The sequence below is a fragment of the Microcaecilia unicolor genome, chromosome 2 (genome assembly GCF_901765095.1).
Source record: "Microcaecilia unicolor chromosome 2, aMicUni1.1, whole genome shotgun sequence".
Taxonomy (NCBI): domain Eukaryota; kingdom Metazoa; phylum Chordata; class Amphibia; order Gymnophiona; family Siphonopidae; genus Microcaecilia; species Microcaecilia unicolor.
Window position 1 is genome coordinate 234,309,357 of NC_044032.1, and position 15,201 is coordinate 234,324,557.

Sequence of the window (15,201 nt, forward strand, 5' to 3'; positions counted from 1 at the left end):
GTCAATAGGGCACTATAGAATTAGGCTACTTTAAACTTAGGGTAAAAAGAACATCACTTTCAGACAGGAAGCAAATGTAGGTCTATTGAGTATTGCTGACAGCAAGCATGCACATTACAGTGAAATGGTGTATGAGCATCATCTTTTCCTCCCCTTTTGTTTCTATTAAAAGCACATGTTAGAAAAATACCATGAATCCTTTTTGCAATTGCAGAAATTCCCAGTTTCTTCAGTAAAGACATCCCTGCAGTACATATGTAGAAAATTTGCTGTATAACAAATTCCATCTCAGAAGCAACACAACATTCATGAATAAAATCCTGGCGTACACAAGTCTTGGTTTAAGATTTTTAATTTTTAAATATCCAAAATAAAATAGTACAGTAAAAAATATCCGGTCAGAGAAAACACTTTACAAGCATATACACCACTACTGGTGTAAAATTGAAAATACCAAGCAAATTCAGAAAGTTCATGGATGTATTTTTATTTTATTGTCTTGCCGAGGCTGGAAAACCCAGTGCCAACGCAGGTCATCAGTACCTTCTCTGCACCTCTCAGTTCTTCCTCATGTGATTTGGTTTCGATTTTAAACATGATCTGGAAAAAATTTCTTAAATGCCGAAGAAACTCAATCCTAGGTAGGGTAGGGGAAAAGTAAGGAGAAAATCTGGATTAACCCAAATTATATAAAACGTTGCTACATGATTAACAATCCAATCATCAATTTGTGTTATGAATTTGACCCGCGATGAACACTGGAACAGACTATGAGAGAGCTGCATGTTTCAGATATAGACATATACAGCAAGTGATATAACAGAGCAACACAATGAGACACTTTCAGTGACCGACTTTGATCAGTGTTCTAGAATTCTGTTTCTGTATATGCATAGGGGAAAGGGAAATGGGACTTGATATACCGCCTTTCTGAGGTTTTTTGGAACTACATTCAAAGCGGTTTACATATATTCAGGTACTTATTTTGTACCAGGGGCAATGGAGGGTTAGTGACTTGCCCAGAGTCACAAGGAGCTGCAGTGGGACCTTATACCTGAGCTGAATATGATGCAATTCTATGAAACTCTCACCACTGCAAACTCCAGTGGAAGAGGACAAGCCAGTGGCTTATAAGCTACAGCAGCCAGGGCCTAGATAGACAAAGATAATGTGTATATTTTCTTTATGGCTATAAAAGCACCATGAAACAAAACTACCACACTGTTTTAACCTTGAAAAAGGGCTTGTTTTTACCAGACTTCTGGGTAAAGGTTTATTTCAATGATTCTATTAGAATACAGTGAAAATGTTGTCTCTGATGGTCTACCAAGAGCTTGTGACAACATAGAAGCAACTGACAAGTTTCCAAGTAAAGTAGGGTAGGCCTGGGCATTTGGCGCTGACACGTCTGCCCCTCTTTCCTTTCATTAAAGCCCGTCCCTGGTTGAAAACATAACACCAGCACTGTCCTTCTATTGGAACAACTGATGCCGCCACAAGTCAAAGATGTCTGAAGCTGGCATTACCGATTATTCTTTTCCTAAGACTTGATTCACCACAAAATTCTTTTGGTCTTTAGAAGATGACCACACAGAGAACCCCAAATCGTAACTGCAATAAAAGCAGAATTTTGGAAGATATTCTGCAGACATTCTTCAGTACAGTTCTAAAACAACTATTTGCAGTGTTTAGGAGCTATTGAGACAATTAAATGTCCTTCATCACTAGGGATTGGAGTGGCCTAGTGGTTAGAGTGGTGGACTTTGGTCCTGGGGAACTGGGTTCAATTCCCACTACAGGCACAGGCAGCTCCTTGTGACTCTGGGCAAGTCACTTAACCCTCCATTGCCCCATGTAAGCCGCACTGAGCCTGCCATGAGTGGAAAAGCGCGGGGTACAAATAACAAACTAACAAACTCTGCTCACAAACACAATTCATCCCATTATAGAGGCACTTTTTATTTACCCTCAGGCAAAAATAAGGCTGATGTCTGTGTCAGAACGCTGCTGGTTTCACAGTGCCACAGAATTAAAACTTGCCCAAATATAGGAAATCTAGCTGGAACAAACCTTCATCGGGAGTAAAAATAAAACAGAACACCAAGAATCCAAGGAACCAGAGGTAACGAACAAATGTATTCAACTTGAAAACTGCAAAATTTGTACATTGAATAAACTTTGTTCAAGTTACCTCTGGGTCTTTGAATCCTTGGTGCTGTTCTATTTTGTTTTCCTGCTGGTGTTATAGCACCTGCCTCTCCTTTTGTGTGTGCAAACCTACATAAAGGTATAAGCATTTACCCTCTCCCCCAAATTTACACAAAACACACAAATGATAATCTTTGTTTAAAATCTGGCAAAAGTCTGCATATAAAAGCCACTTTTAAAAGGCTAATGCTATTTATTACACCACAGGTTGCTGAACTCGACTTTGTAAACTGCTTTGACATACTGAATCTTATACAACATTCACATACATTTTCAAAGCACTTAGACTTATAAAGTTCCATAGGTTACTATGGAACTTTGTAAGTCTAAGTGCCCTTGGCCTGGATTGGCCGCTGTCGTGGACAGGAAGCTGGGCTCGATGGACCCTTGGTCTTTTCCCAGTGTGGCATTACTTATGTACTTAAAAATATGCCGTATAATGTTTCCTAAAAACAAAATCTCTTGTTTCTTTCCAAACTTTACAGTCTCTCTCTCACAGACACTTAGGCATATACTTTTTACACGCCATCTCTTTTACATGTACATCTATGTCAAATGCTCAAACACAAATCTCTAGGATTGTGGATCCCATAACTCTACGGAGACTGAGACACGCATACATTATTGTCAAACTGAACAGCTATATTAACAGGTATGACTCAATCAAGAGTAATATTGGTTAGCACTACCCCAGAGCTATTTCTTTAAGCAGTGCATGTATACCATTCACACCTCATCTCAGAGTAGTAAAAGAGAAAAACAAAATAGCAAAGGTCACAGAGGTGTCAGTTCCAAGAAATGAATTCTGAGACCAAGAAAATATAGCAGAATACCGAAACATTTCCCATTGTTGATTGCCATAGGCCCGATTAAAAGGAGTTCTCAAACACACCTGGATAAGTTGCCCATACACGTAACATCTTATGAACGCCAAAAGAAAGCTCTCTTTGGCACACTGCAAGTACTACAGTGAGCATTAGCAGTAAATTTGAGAGACTGAGATCATACTGAGGGGAGATATGATAGAGGTCTATAAAATACTGAGTGGAATCAAGTGGGTAGATGTGAATCCAAAAATAAAAGGACTAGGGAGCACACAATGAAGCTACTAAGTAGTAAATTTAAAACAATCCGGAGAAAATATTTCTTCACTCAATGTATAATTAAACTCTGGAATTCGTTGCCAGAGAATATAGCAAAAACAGCTTAGCCATTATTAAGATGACTTGGGAAAATCATGTGGTAAAGAGCAACTAAACTCTTTCCCACTAGGGTATTACGATCTCTATGGGTCTACCAGGCCCAACTCTTTTAACAACGGAGTACAAAACGCAAGACTTGGTTGGTCTTCCTCTACATTTAGACTGACAATGGAAAAGATAACCTGCATTTTTGTCTCCACCCCCCCCCCCCCCAGACAAGCACCAGCATATACTCTGTTCTGCACTGAAACAACAAATTCCTACAGCATCTTTCCATTGACTGCAACCCCCTTAAGTCCACATTCACCACACATAAACTCACAGCCTGCACGCATTCATACCTCAACCCCATAACCCAAACAGGAACTGATAAACAAGCATTCGAACAATTCAATGTAGACAACAAGTTGATAAGTCCTTGGGGAGTGAGTGCCTCCCACTCAAAAATAAGCAATGGCCATATCTCAAAAAATGATACTTGCCTCCATTATCACATTTCTGTGAGAGTCTTATAAATCATTTCAAAGGTTAACTCGCTTCTAGACATCTGCAGCCACAGCAAAACCACTCTACTCAAATAGTTCACTGGACTGGAACCCCTTGCAGCTCCTGAATGTATTCCTGCAACTTTGTTGGCGCCTCAAAATTTCAGATCGTGTTATGAATAATCCACCTGCATCTGCATGGGGGAAAAAGTCCATATCGGGCCCCCAGCTTAAAGGGGTGTCACAAGGTCAACAACTGTTTGTGTCAGCACACTGCATATACTTTTATTTAAATTTGGCACAAAGAGGAGAGGTGTGGCCTTCAACGTAGCTCGCAGTAGTATTTGTTAAAACTCAGGGATACCTCAGAATTTGTATTACTAAAGGCCACAGATATGTACTGTGAACTCTACAGGAGGGAACGAGGTAAATTCTCTCAATTTCCAGAGGCTGCTCCAACTGAAGATCCAGAAGATATGGCAAATATATCTGCAAAAAAGGAGGTTTCATCTGCATCCTCAGATCCCTCTGGTAAGCCCAAAAGTCTTATGCTATTCCTCTGCAACTTACTGTTTAGATCTTCCAGGTTCTGTTCCAATATTGTGGAAGTTTTAATGGAGTGCATCAGGGAGGCTGAAGCCATATTCCAATTCTGTTGTCTTGGTAAAGAGTGTAGTAAACTGTATTTGTAAAGTGGCAATTTCTTGGCACATATGTTAGTGCATCACACTTTTGCTTCAGTACATTTTTCATCTAGACTAACTTTGCCAATACCATATGCTAGATCATTTCTTGTTCTCTGGGCTCACTGATTTGACTAAGGAGAGCAGATCCTGCTTGGGCCATTTAACTCCTTGTAGGCTTGATGCATTGAAGTCCAGCTTATCAGGCTTAACCGTTGTCATGCTAGCAATACATTAGCCTAAAAACTGCAAGAGAATTCAATGATCTGCTCGAGGAATACAATTTCTAGGAGATTCCATCAGGAGCTCAGACGCTAAGCAGTCATCTTGGGCAAAGCTCTTTAGCATTCCCTGAGGTACGAAGCTTTAACAATTATTAGCCTCCAAATCTTTCCTGCCACAACCATCTAATTAGCACAGGAGTCAGACATTAGAAAAGTTTAATAGTGTATGTTGCAAGAATACAGGGAGACACTGAAAATCCCCGTGATGTGAAGTCACCATGGCACTTGCTGCGTCTGCTCCCATCAAAACTAGACATGAATGTCAGAAGACTGTTTCACAAGGTGTAAAGGAGCAAAATCTCCAATTTTTGTGATGGCACCACCATTCTTCAGTTATCACAGTACTGTACCTTTCATGCACACAGCACCGGTACCATGATAACCGAAAAAGGACAGTTCATAATCTTTGTTCTGCTCAATATGCATGGTATTCTAATCCTCTATAGGACCTTATATACACAGAGTTTGCACATATAAAAAATACACAAACTGCCTCCATGAATATGGGGGCAGAACATATACTATAACCCTCCCCCCCATATACATATGAAGGGGGGTCATTTTATAATAGAACGCCTGTGTCAAAGTTGAAAAAAGTGCTTATTTTATTTAGGCTTATCAAAATAAAGAAATTGCCTCTTGTGAGGTAATTTGCTCTACAATCTACAAAATATCCTCACTACAATTCGGAAAAATTTAAATCAGATAATGGACCATCATGTATTTAGAAACTAATTCAAGATTTATACAAGAGCTTTAAAAACAATTATTTGATAGCAATCTCTACTGAAAAAACCTGGGAGAATATTTAGTTTTTAAACAAATCCAGTCTGACCAGAAAAACCTCTATGGACACAACTGATGTAGACCCTGCAGCTCTGGAAAGAATCCACTGGCATTCACTACCGAATAATTATGTTATTAAAGATAATCATAATACAAATTGTGATTCATTCTATGTTATTTATGCTACTGTAAACCAATGGACATGGACAAATGAAGGCAGAATAAGAACATTCAATCTGTCTGCGACTTAATGAGTTCAAGAGCCGTTTGAGGACAGGATTACTATTTGCTCTTTTGGTGTCTCATTGGACTGGTTGGAGGGCAAATGACCTTCTGGATTTGAAGTGAAAGTCCCTGATTTTGTCCTGCTGAATGAGATGGGAAGAAACTGGGAACATAAGAACATTAAGAGTAGCCATACTGGGTCAGACCAATGGTCCATCTAGCCCAGTATTCTGTTTCCAACAGTGGCCAGGTCACAAGTACCTGGCAGAAACCCAAATCATGACATTCCATGCTACAAATCCCAGGGCAAGCAGTTGCTTCTCCATGTCTGTCTCAATAGCAAAATATTGACTTTTCCTCCAGGAACTTGTCCAAACCTGTTTTAAACCCAGATACGCTAACCACTTTTACCACACCTTCCGGCAAAGAGTTCCGGACCTTAACTATTCATTGAGTGAAAAAATATTTGAATGTAAGAGAACATTGCTGGATCTCTACTTTGACATTCGGTTAACTCTCAGCCACTTAGAGGGTCTATTTCCAACACAGCTCAGGTCCGCCTGCACCTGTCGATTGTACTCTACACTAGCACCCTCCGCCCACCAACTGGGTCACTACTGCCTCTGGGCGAGTCTCTCGCTCTCAAATTATCCCCAGTGATTTCTAGATTACTGGGGCCACACTCCCAGCGGTCCCACAGTTCCCAGAAAGTACTCACAGACCCAACACACAAACCACCAGGATTATCAGTCCTGACAGGCAGAGGCAATAAACTGAAAATTGTTTATTGTCTTAAAAATATTGAACAATGAACAGAAAAAGTACAATCAGCAAACAATAACAGGTAACTGAAATACGGATCAATTATAACTCAAACTAAAGATTTGGTTACTTTCTAAAAAGTAACTGGGGAGATCAGGAAATATCCTGCTCACAGATTATCAAATATAACTGATTACAGGGCCTCAACAAAGAGATTTGTCTCTCTCTTCTCCCTGGCTAAGACTAGGGCAAAAGCCAGTACATTCCAAATGAAAATGAGCTCTCTGGGCCAATTAGAGCCCAGAATAATAATCTTTGAAAGTATATTGCAGACTGCCTTTCCAAAAGGCATAAACAAAGAAAACAGCCTTGGTTCTGCAGCAGCTTCAAAACATAAACATGCACCACTTGCTGGTCAAACTAGAGAAATACACTTCAGGAAATAATGAAGGCAGTGTTACAGCCTTAAAACATACTGTTCTGTCACAGGCATCTATGCAATCTCATGGACTGAATGAAGAGAATGGATCATTTTAATTTGATCAGTTTTTGCTATTGTAATTGACAGCCCAATTTTGTCTGGATGAGTTGGAGTGTTTGAAACTGATTGGAGTATGCTGTTGAGATGTTTATATTTAAACTTCCTTGTCACCATTTCTTTTTCACAATGTTGTTTAGACATGGTAAAGGACTGCAGAACATTGATTTTTGAAGCTCTATTGAGATTAATACATGAAGTGAGTGCCTGAAGCAGAGCATCAGCTCAAAACACAGTATTGTTCCAGGTATCATTTGGATATATTCAGATTTTAAGATAAGCATTATTTTTGATTTTGGGGTTTTCACTTATTGTTTTGATGGTGGAATGCACATGTGATTTATTTTCATATAGAAAAAAACCTAACATAGTAAGTGACGGCAGATAAAGATCTGAACGGTCCATCCAGTCTATCCAACAGTCACACTCACTATCAATTCATGATTAAATCAACAAAATATATGTTTTGAACAAAAGATGAAAAATTTTTTTAAAAGACTTTTCCTGTAGCCCACCTAGAATTTTTAAGGTACAGTGGGTTATATAATTTTTTAAAAAATAAAATGGCTGATGATTACCACCACCAAAGCGCATGTATAATCTTTAATGAATCTTTAGATCAGGGGTGATCAACCCAGTCCTCGGGACACACCTAGCCAGTTAGGCTTTCAGGATACCCACAATGAATATGCATGAGATAAGTTTGCATACCGTGGAGGTAGGACATGCAGATCTATCTCATGCATATTCATTGTGGGTATCCTGAAAGCCTAACTGGCTAGGTGTGTCCCGAGGACTAGGTTGAAAACCCCTGCTCTAGATATATGATGGCATATTATCTGATCTAAATGTTTCTGAATTGTAGTGTGACAAGCTGTAGATATTTTATAAAGACAACAGAGGCACCTATGTGCCTTTATAAATCTGGCACCTGGAATCAGCCCCGGTAGTGCACAAATCCTCATATACAAATTTATACTTGCTCCAAAGGTGTAAATTTCTGTAAGGACTCATCAATTGTATAAAATATATGGCCCCATGGCAGCCCCACCCCCATGAATGCCTATGCACAGTCCACATAAAAACAAGACAAAGGAGTAGCCTAGTGGCTAGTGCAGTGGACTATGAACTAAGGGACCCTGGTTCAAGTCCTACTTCAACTCGCCATTAAGATGGATTTGGGGAAAATGCACTGTTTTATTTCTAGGATAAGCAGCATAAAATGTAATGCACTATTTTGGGATCTTGCCAGGTACTTGTAACCTGGATTGGCCACTTTTGGAAACAGGATACTGGGCTTGATGGAACCTTCGGTCTGTCCCAGTATGACAAAGCTTATATTCCTAAGTTTATCTTCAGGTGCATCTACTTTTACATGTATATACCCAGGTGCACTTTTTTAACAGCCCATTTCCCAGCACGTAACATGTGCTTTACATGCAGAAAATGCTTTATAAAAAAAAAGAAAAAGAAAAATCACCCTACCCTCCCCCAAGAGCCTTCTTTAACTTTGGTGAAAAATTAACTTGCACCAAGATTATTCCAGGATGTAATTTTAACTAGTTACGGCTAAGAGCAACCTTTGGTGAATGGATTAGATCTATGCCCTTTGTCCTGCTGTCAAGGCAGCTTGGAGCAACATTATTCTCATATTAAATGAAAAAATAAAATGTGCATATGTACTGAAGGGTTGACAATGTGATAGTGAATGTGTCTATGTGTATTTATTTTTTAAACTTTGCACCTTTACTAGGTGATATCTATTGTATTGCATATAGTTCAGGGTAAAGTGACTATGACTAGGATATTCTCTCGTCCCGCTCATGATTAACTGCACTATCAGCATACAACAATGCCATTAAGGCTTGCCACACAGCAATGGGCAAAAATTATTGGCTGTGCTTCACGATGAGCTCATTACACTGGTGACAGTTACTATCGTGTTATGCTCATTTTTCTAAATATTTTTCATACAAACAACTGAACATCATTTTCCAATTTAGTAAACAAAAAACCCCAAAACACTAATTTCTCAATTAGGTGGTGGACAGGAGCCACAGCTATTAAGAAAACTGAAGGAAAAAAAGTTACATTTGTTGATCAATTTCTTAAACAAATTTCCGATCTGAGGAAGAAGGGCAACCTTCGAAAGCTAATCAAGAAATGTATTAAGTTATGTTCAATAAAAAAGGTATCATCTTATTTTCTTTTCCATGTTTTATTTTGTTTGATTTCTATTGATAACCTTAAACAAATTTACAATTTGTACCTTTTACTTCACTATAAAATGTAAGTATGTAATGTAATGGGAACATTATTGTGTTGTTAGGTAACACATTTATTGTCCAACAGTCAAATCAAACTTCATCACATTTGGTGAGCGACAACTCATGCCAAATAAACATTCAAGTACAATCTCTCTTACACACTCAATGTCCATTCAACCATTTCTTTTCCAGTTTTTACTTGAACACAAATGCAGGAAGATGTTTATACTTTAAGAAAATCACTTACGTGTATGGAGACAACGGTCCAAGCAGGACTTTAGAAACATCCTGCTGTCCAAGGGTCATGAGGAGCAGAACTAAGCTCTGATTTACTGAATCCACACAACCTCCCTGTAAAACACACATTTTTTTTCAATCATTAATCCTTGTACAAACCAGATGAAAAAGAAAATAAAGGAAAAAAAAAAAAAGAGAGAGGTGGTGCAGGCTACCAACAGCAGAAATCACACAACATGCACATTTCAAGGGTCAAAAGATAATGAAAGATTTTGTAATTGTACAAATGTTGTTGTAAGCTGGACTGTTTGAGAAACCTGAAAAATTCAGCAGGGTGGACGAGGTGATGCCCCTGCACACTACCCCCTGGAAATTAACTCTGTTATTCAATTAATAACAATAGGAAAAAAAATTGCTGATCACTGAACTCAATGCTGGAATCCCTCCCCCCTTCTCCCTAGAAAAGTGGTTTAACCCTCACATAAAAATTAACCTCTGTTGACCAAATAACCCCTATCTTGTGTAGTTTAGGATACATTCTTTCCCCCTTTTGGTGCTCATTAGGAGAGATGGCCATTAGTACAGATTCATTTTAACAGACAGTTAATGCAGCTATCGTGCTATGTACTACCAGCAGTGAATATTGAAAATCTCATTTGGTCTTTCTCTGCCTCCTTCTCCCTTCCCACCCTCATAGGAATGCTGCCTGGACAACAAAACGTCTAAGCTAGTGGGGACTAGACAGTGATCCCCAACCCAGTCCCCATGGCAGTGCCTAGCCAGCCTACCCTTCATGATATCCACAATGAATAACCATGAGCTAGGTCTGTATATGGTGGAAACAGTGGACAGAGATCTATTTAAACAAATTCATTATGGCTATCCTGAAAAATGGTGTGCTGGAGATCACTGGGCCAGAACAGCATGGCTTTTTATACCTGTAATGAATCCAACTACAGCAGCAACCACCAAGTTTTTTCTCACCCCACCTTCCAGCTAAGGGTCCTGAAGAATCTCTTCTTGCCGAACCCCAAACTTCACTTGCATATGGGAACCCTGAACATACTAGTCTGTGCTACAGTTATAGCCATTGTATGAATATATCTAATGTAAGTCAATGGTTCCCCTAGTCCTGGAGGCACCCCATGACAGTCAGGTTTTCAGGATATCCATAATGAATATTCATAAGAGAGATCTGCATGCATTGTGGATAAACTGAAAACCTGACTAGTTGGGTTGCCTCCAGGGCCAGGTTTAGGAACCACTGACATAAGTGCTATTTTATTGTACTACATTGATGTGATCTTATGGAAGGTGGAGTATCAAGTTTATTGAAGATTTTTTTTTTAAATGAAGACTGATATTCACACAATCGAACAACTTCACAAGAGATTACAACATATTGCACAAAAAGAAGCTAAAATACATGTTTAAACAGTGACAACGCTGTATTTTTGTTTAGAAGCATTTAACCCTGCCCTCCCCCCCCCCCCCCCCCAAATCAAGTAACTCTGTTCAATTTTCTTGAACAATATTGCAAACATACTTTACATGACACTTCCATCCCACAGATACTGTCAAGGTTCAGTATGCCTCAGATTAAGAAAATCTGGAACAACTCCAGGAATTATACAAAGTAATGAAAAACCATATACATTATACAAACCAATCACTATGTATTTAAACACTTTCTAAATAAGAATGTTTTCAATATCTTTCAAAAAACCTTATAATCAGATTGTCTTCTAATATTGATTAGTAAATTATTCTAATGGTTAGCTGCCAAATATGCAAATGTACTAAGCGAAAACCTTTTTATACACCATCCTTTTTGGATCCAGATATTGTAAGATTAGAAAACACCTGGAAAGACATTCCTAGAAGATAATCTAATTAAGCCTACCATATATGCAGGCACTTCACCATTATCAAAAATACAAAGCTGAAAAGCTTAAAAACAATTCATGCCTGTACTGGCAACCAAAGTAACTGCACCAAATAAGATAAAACTAGCTAAACTATCCTATATAATAATTCTCACCACCAACGTTCTAAAGAAGCTGCCTGTGTCCGTGGCTCCTGGAGTTGCTGAGCTAGGCTCCGTAGCCAGGCTGACGTCACTTACAGCTGATTCTCAGGCAGGGGGAGGAGTAAGGAAACACGCGGAGCAACTTGCCTGGGAATCAGCTGTGAGTGCGCCGCTCAAACACCCCCTCAGCGCATCATCCAAGCCCCCTCCTGGCACATCAAACCCCCCCCCCCCCCCCCCCCCAAGAACATCAACCCCCTCACCACCCGTAGCTGCCACTGGTAACGCTGTCCGGCTGCTGCTGCTTCTCCTGTTTAGCAGCAGCGGCCGCTACAAAAAGAAAAAAAGCAATAAATGTTTTTAAACCTGAAACGCGGCACCGTAGTCCGCTATCAGGCTTTGGCTGTCGGCTCTGCAGCCGCTCCTCCTCTCGCCTCCACGTCACTGCCCCTGGAGTAAGACCCCGGAGGAGCGCAGCGACGTGAGAGGAGGAGCGGCTGCAGAGCCGACAGCCAATGCCTGATGGCTTTCTACGGTGCCGCGTTTCAGGTTTAAAAACATTTACTGCTTTTTTTCTTTTTGTAGCGGCCACTGCTGCTCAACAGGAGAAGCAGCAGCCAGCCGGACAGCGTTACCAGTGGCAGCTGCGGGTGGCGAGGGGATTTGATGCGTGTGGGGGGGGGGGGGGGGTATTGCTGGACATGGGTGGCTGGAGGGGGGCAGGGGGAGTGGAGGGTTGCTGGACATGAGTGGTTGTAGGGGGGGCAGGGGTAGAGGAGGGTCGCTGGACGTGGATGGCTGGAGGGGGGGCAGGGGAGAGGGAGGGCACACTCACTGTCTCTCATATACACTCTCTCTGACACACTGTCTATCACACTCTATCTCTCTGTCACACACACACAGTCTCACACACACAGACACTCTGTCTCTCACACAAACACACACACACTCCATCTCACACACACACTCTCTCTCTCAAACATACACAATCAGAGGAAAACGTTGCTAGCGCCCATTTCATTTCTGTCAGAAACGGGCCTTTTTTACAAGTTAGTAATATTTAACCCCCCTCCCCCACCCAAACCCACTCCTCAACCTTTCCCATCCCGCTATTACCTGGAGTATCAAGTGGTGATGGTAGATTCTGGTGAGCAACATGGTATCTAACTAGGCCTACCCACTTTACACTCCATCTAACCAATCCCACCAGGTTCAGGGTGAGGCAGGGGATGTGTCACCCCAGCAGTGGCAAACAGAGGCTTCAAATGAGGTCTGGCAAAATTAAAAATGCCAAGGGTAAAGGGTAATGGGATTTCATACAGCGCCTTTCTATGGCACAATCAAAGCTGTTCACATTTATTATATGCAGGTACTTTCTCTGTCCCTAGTGGGCTCACTTTCTGTGTCCCTAGTGGGCTCAAAGTCTAAGTTTATGCACCTGAAGCAACGGAGGGTTAAGTGACTCACCCAGAGTCACAAGGAGCTGCAGTGGGATTCATATCCAGTTCCCCAGGTTCTCAGTCCACTGCACTAACTACTCCATGATCTTAGGCAGCAGAACTAATAATACAGAATATACCAGAATACCAAAGAATGTATACTACTAAACATTTTATCCAAAACCAACAGTCTTCATTCCTTCATTTAAAAGAGCAACACCTCTTGGTGGAATCTTTCCTAGAAGCCAGCAAGACCCAGGAGACACCCTCAGAAAGACCTAAGGAAGCAAATTCTAGGCTCTCAACATCCAGGCTGTGAAAGCCAGAGACTGGAATATAGAAGCGACCCCTCGTTTTGAGTGATGAGGGTCAGGAAACACTCCAATCTCCATAATTCTTCGGAGGACAATTCTAGAAGAAGAGGGAACCATATCTGACGCGGCCAGTAGGGCGCAATCAGAATCATGGTTCTGCGGTCTTGCTTGAGTTTCAACAAAGTCTTTCTCACCAGAGGTATCAGAGGATATGCATGCAGAAGGCCTGTTCCCCAATGTAGGAGAAAGGCATCTGACGCTAGTCTGTCATGGGCCTGAAGCCCTGAACAGAATTGAGGGACCTTGTGATTGATTTGAGTGGCAAATAGATCCACCGAGGGGGTGCCTCACGCTCGGAAGATCTTGCGGGCTACGCCCATATTCAGGGACCACTCGTGAGGTTGCATTATTCTGTTCAGTCTGTCGGCCAGACTGCTGCTTATGCCTGCCAGATAAGTGGCTTGTAGAAACATGACGTGACGGCGTGCCCAGAGCCACATCTGGACAGCTTTCTGACACAGAGGGCGAGATCTGGTGCCCCCCTGCTTGTTGGTGTAATACATCGCAACCTATTTGAATTAAAATAATTTGGTTGTACAGCCTTTAGAGCATTCCAGATTGCTCGGAGCTCCAAGAGGTTGATCTAAAGATCTGTTTCCTGGGGGGACCAGGCTCTCTGAGTGTGAAGCCTATCTACATGAGCCCCCCACCCCAGGAGAGATGCATCCGTTGTCAGCATTTTTGTGGCTGAGGAATTTGAAATGGAAGTCCCAAAGTCAGATTGGATCAAATTGTACACCACTGAAGAGAGCGTATCAGCTCGGGGGACTCTCGGATGACATCTTCTAGGCTCCCCTTGCCTTGATACCACTGAGAAGCCAGGGGTCCATTGAGCAGATCTCATGTGAAGACATGCCATGGGTGTAACATATACTGTGGAAGCCATGTGGCCCAACAACCTCAACATCTGCCGAGCTGTGACTTGCTGCGATGTCTGAACCTTGGACACGAGAGACAGAAGGTTGTCCACACGAGTCTCCGGGAGATAGGCTCGAACAGTCCGTGTATCGAGCAGGGCTCCTATGAACTCCAATTGCTGGATAGGGGAGAGATGACACTTGGGGTAGTTTATTACGAACCCTAGAAGCTCGAGCACCTGAATACTCTTCACCAGCCAATCATCCAGAAAAGGGAATACATGCACTCCCAGTATGCATAGCGATGCTGCAACTACTGCTAGACATTTGGTAAACACCCTGGGAGCTGACGTGAGGCCAAAAGGCAACGTGCGGTACTGAACGTGATGTGTTCCCAGCCGAAAACGAAGATACTTCTTGTGAGCTTCCTTCAAGTCCAGAGAGCATAGCCAATCATTTGTCTGAATCATGGGAAGAAGGATGACCAGGAATACCATCCTGAACTTTTCTCGGACCAGGAATTTGTTCAGGGCCCTCAGGTCTAGGATGGGACACATGCCCCCTGTCTTTTTCTGCACAAGTACCTGGAATAGAATCCCTGCCCTTCTTGCCCTGGTGGAACGGGTTTGACCGCATGGGCCTTTAGAAGGGTGAAGAGTTACTCTGCAAGTACCTGCTTGTGTTGAGAGATGAATATATGAGCCCTCGGTGGACAATTTGGAGGTTTGGACGTCAGATTGAGCATGTATCCTAACCAGACTATCTGAAGAACCCACTGGTCGGAGGTTATGAGAGGCCACCTTTGGTGAAAAAATTGTAACCTCC

The 15,201-nt window shown here is 41.6% G+C and overlaps 1 protein-coding gene across 1 annotated transcript in view; it reads right to left on the minus strand.

The window, feature by feature from the left end:
- Window positions 1-336: 336 nt before the first annotated feature.
- RCL1 (RNA terminal phosphate cyclase like 1) overlaps window positions 337-15,201 on the minus strand; it is a 106,058-nt gene continuing 91,193 nt past the window's right edge. Inside the window, exons 8-9 of the mRNA XM_030193801.1 lie at window positions 9,688-9,791; window positions 337-637 (exon numbers count right to left, since the gene is read on the minus strand). Coding sequence (XP_030049661.1) covers window positions 487-637; window positions 9,688-9,791 — 255 coding nt within the window. The 3' untranslated portion in view covers window positions 337-486. The remainder of the gene's footprint in view (window positions 638-9,687; window positions 9,792-15,201) is intronic.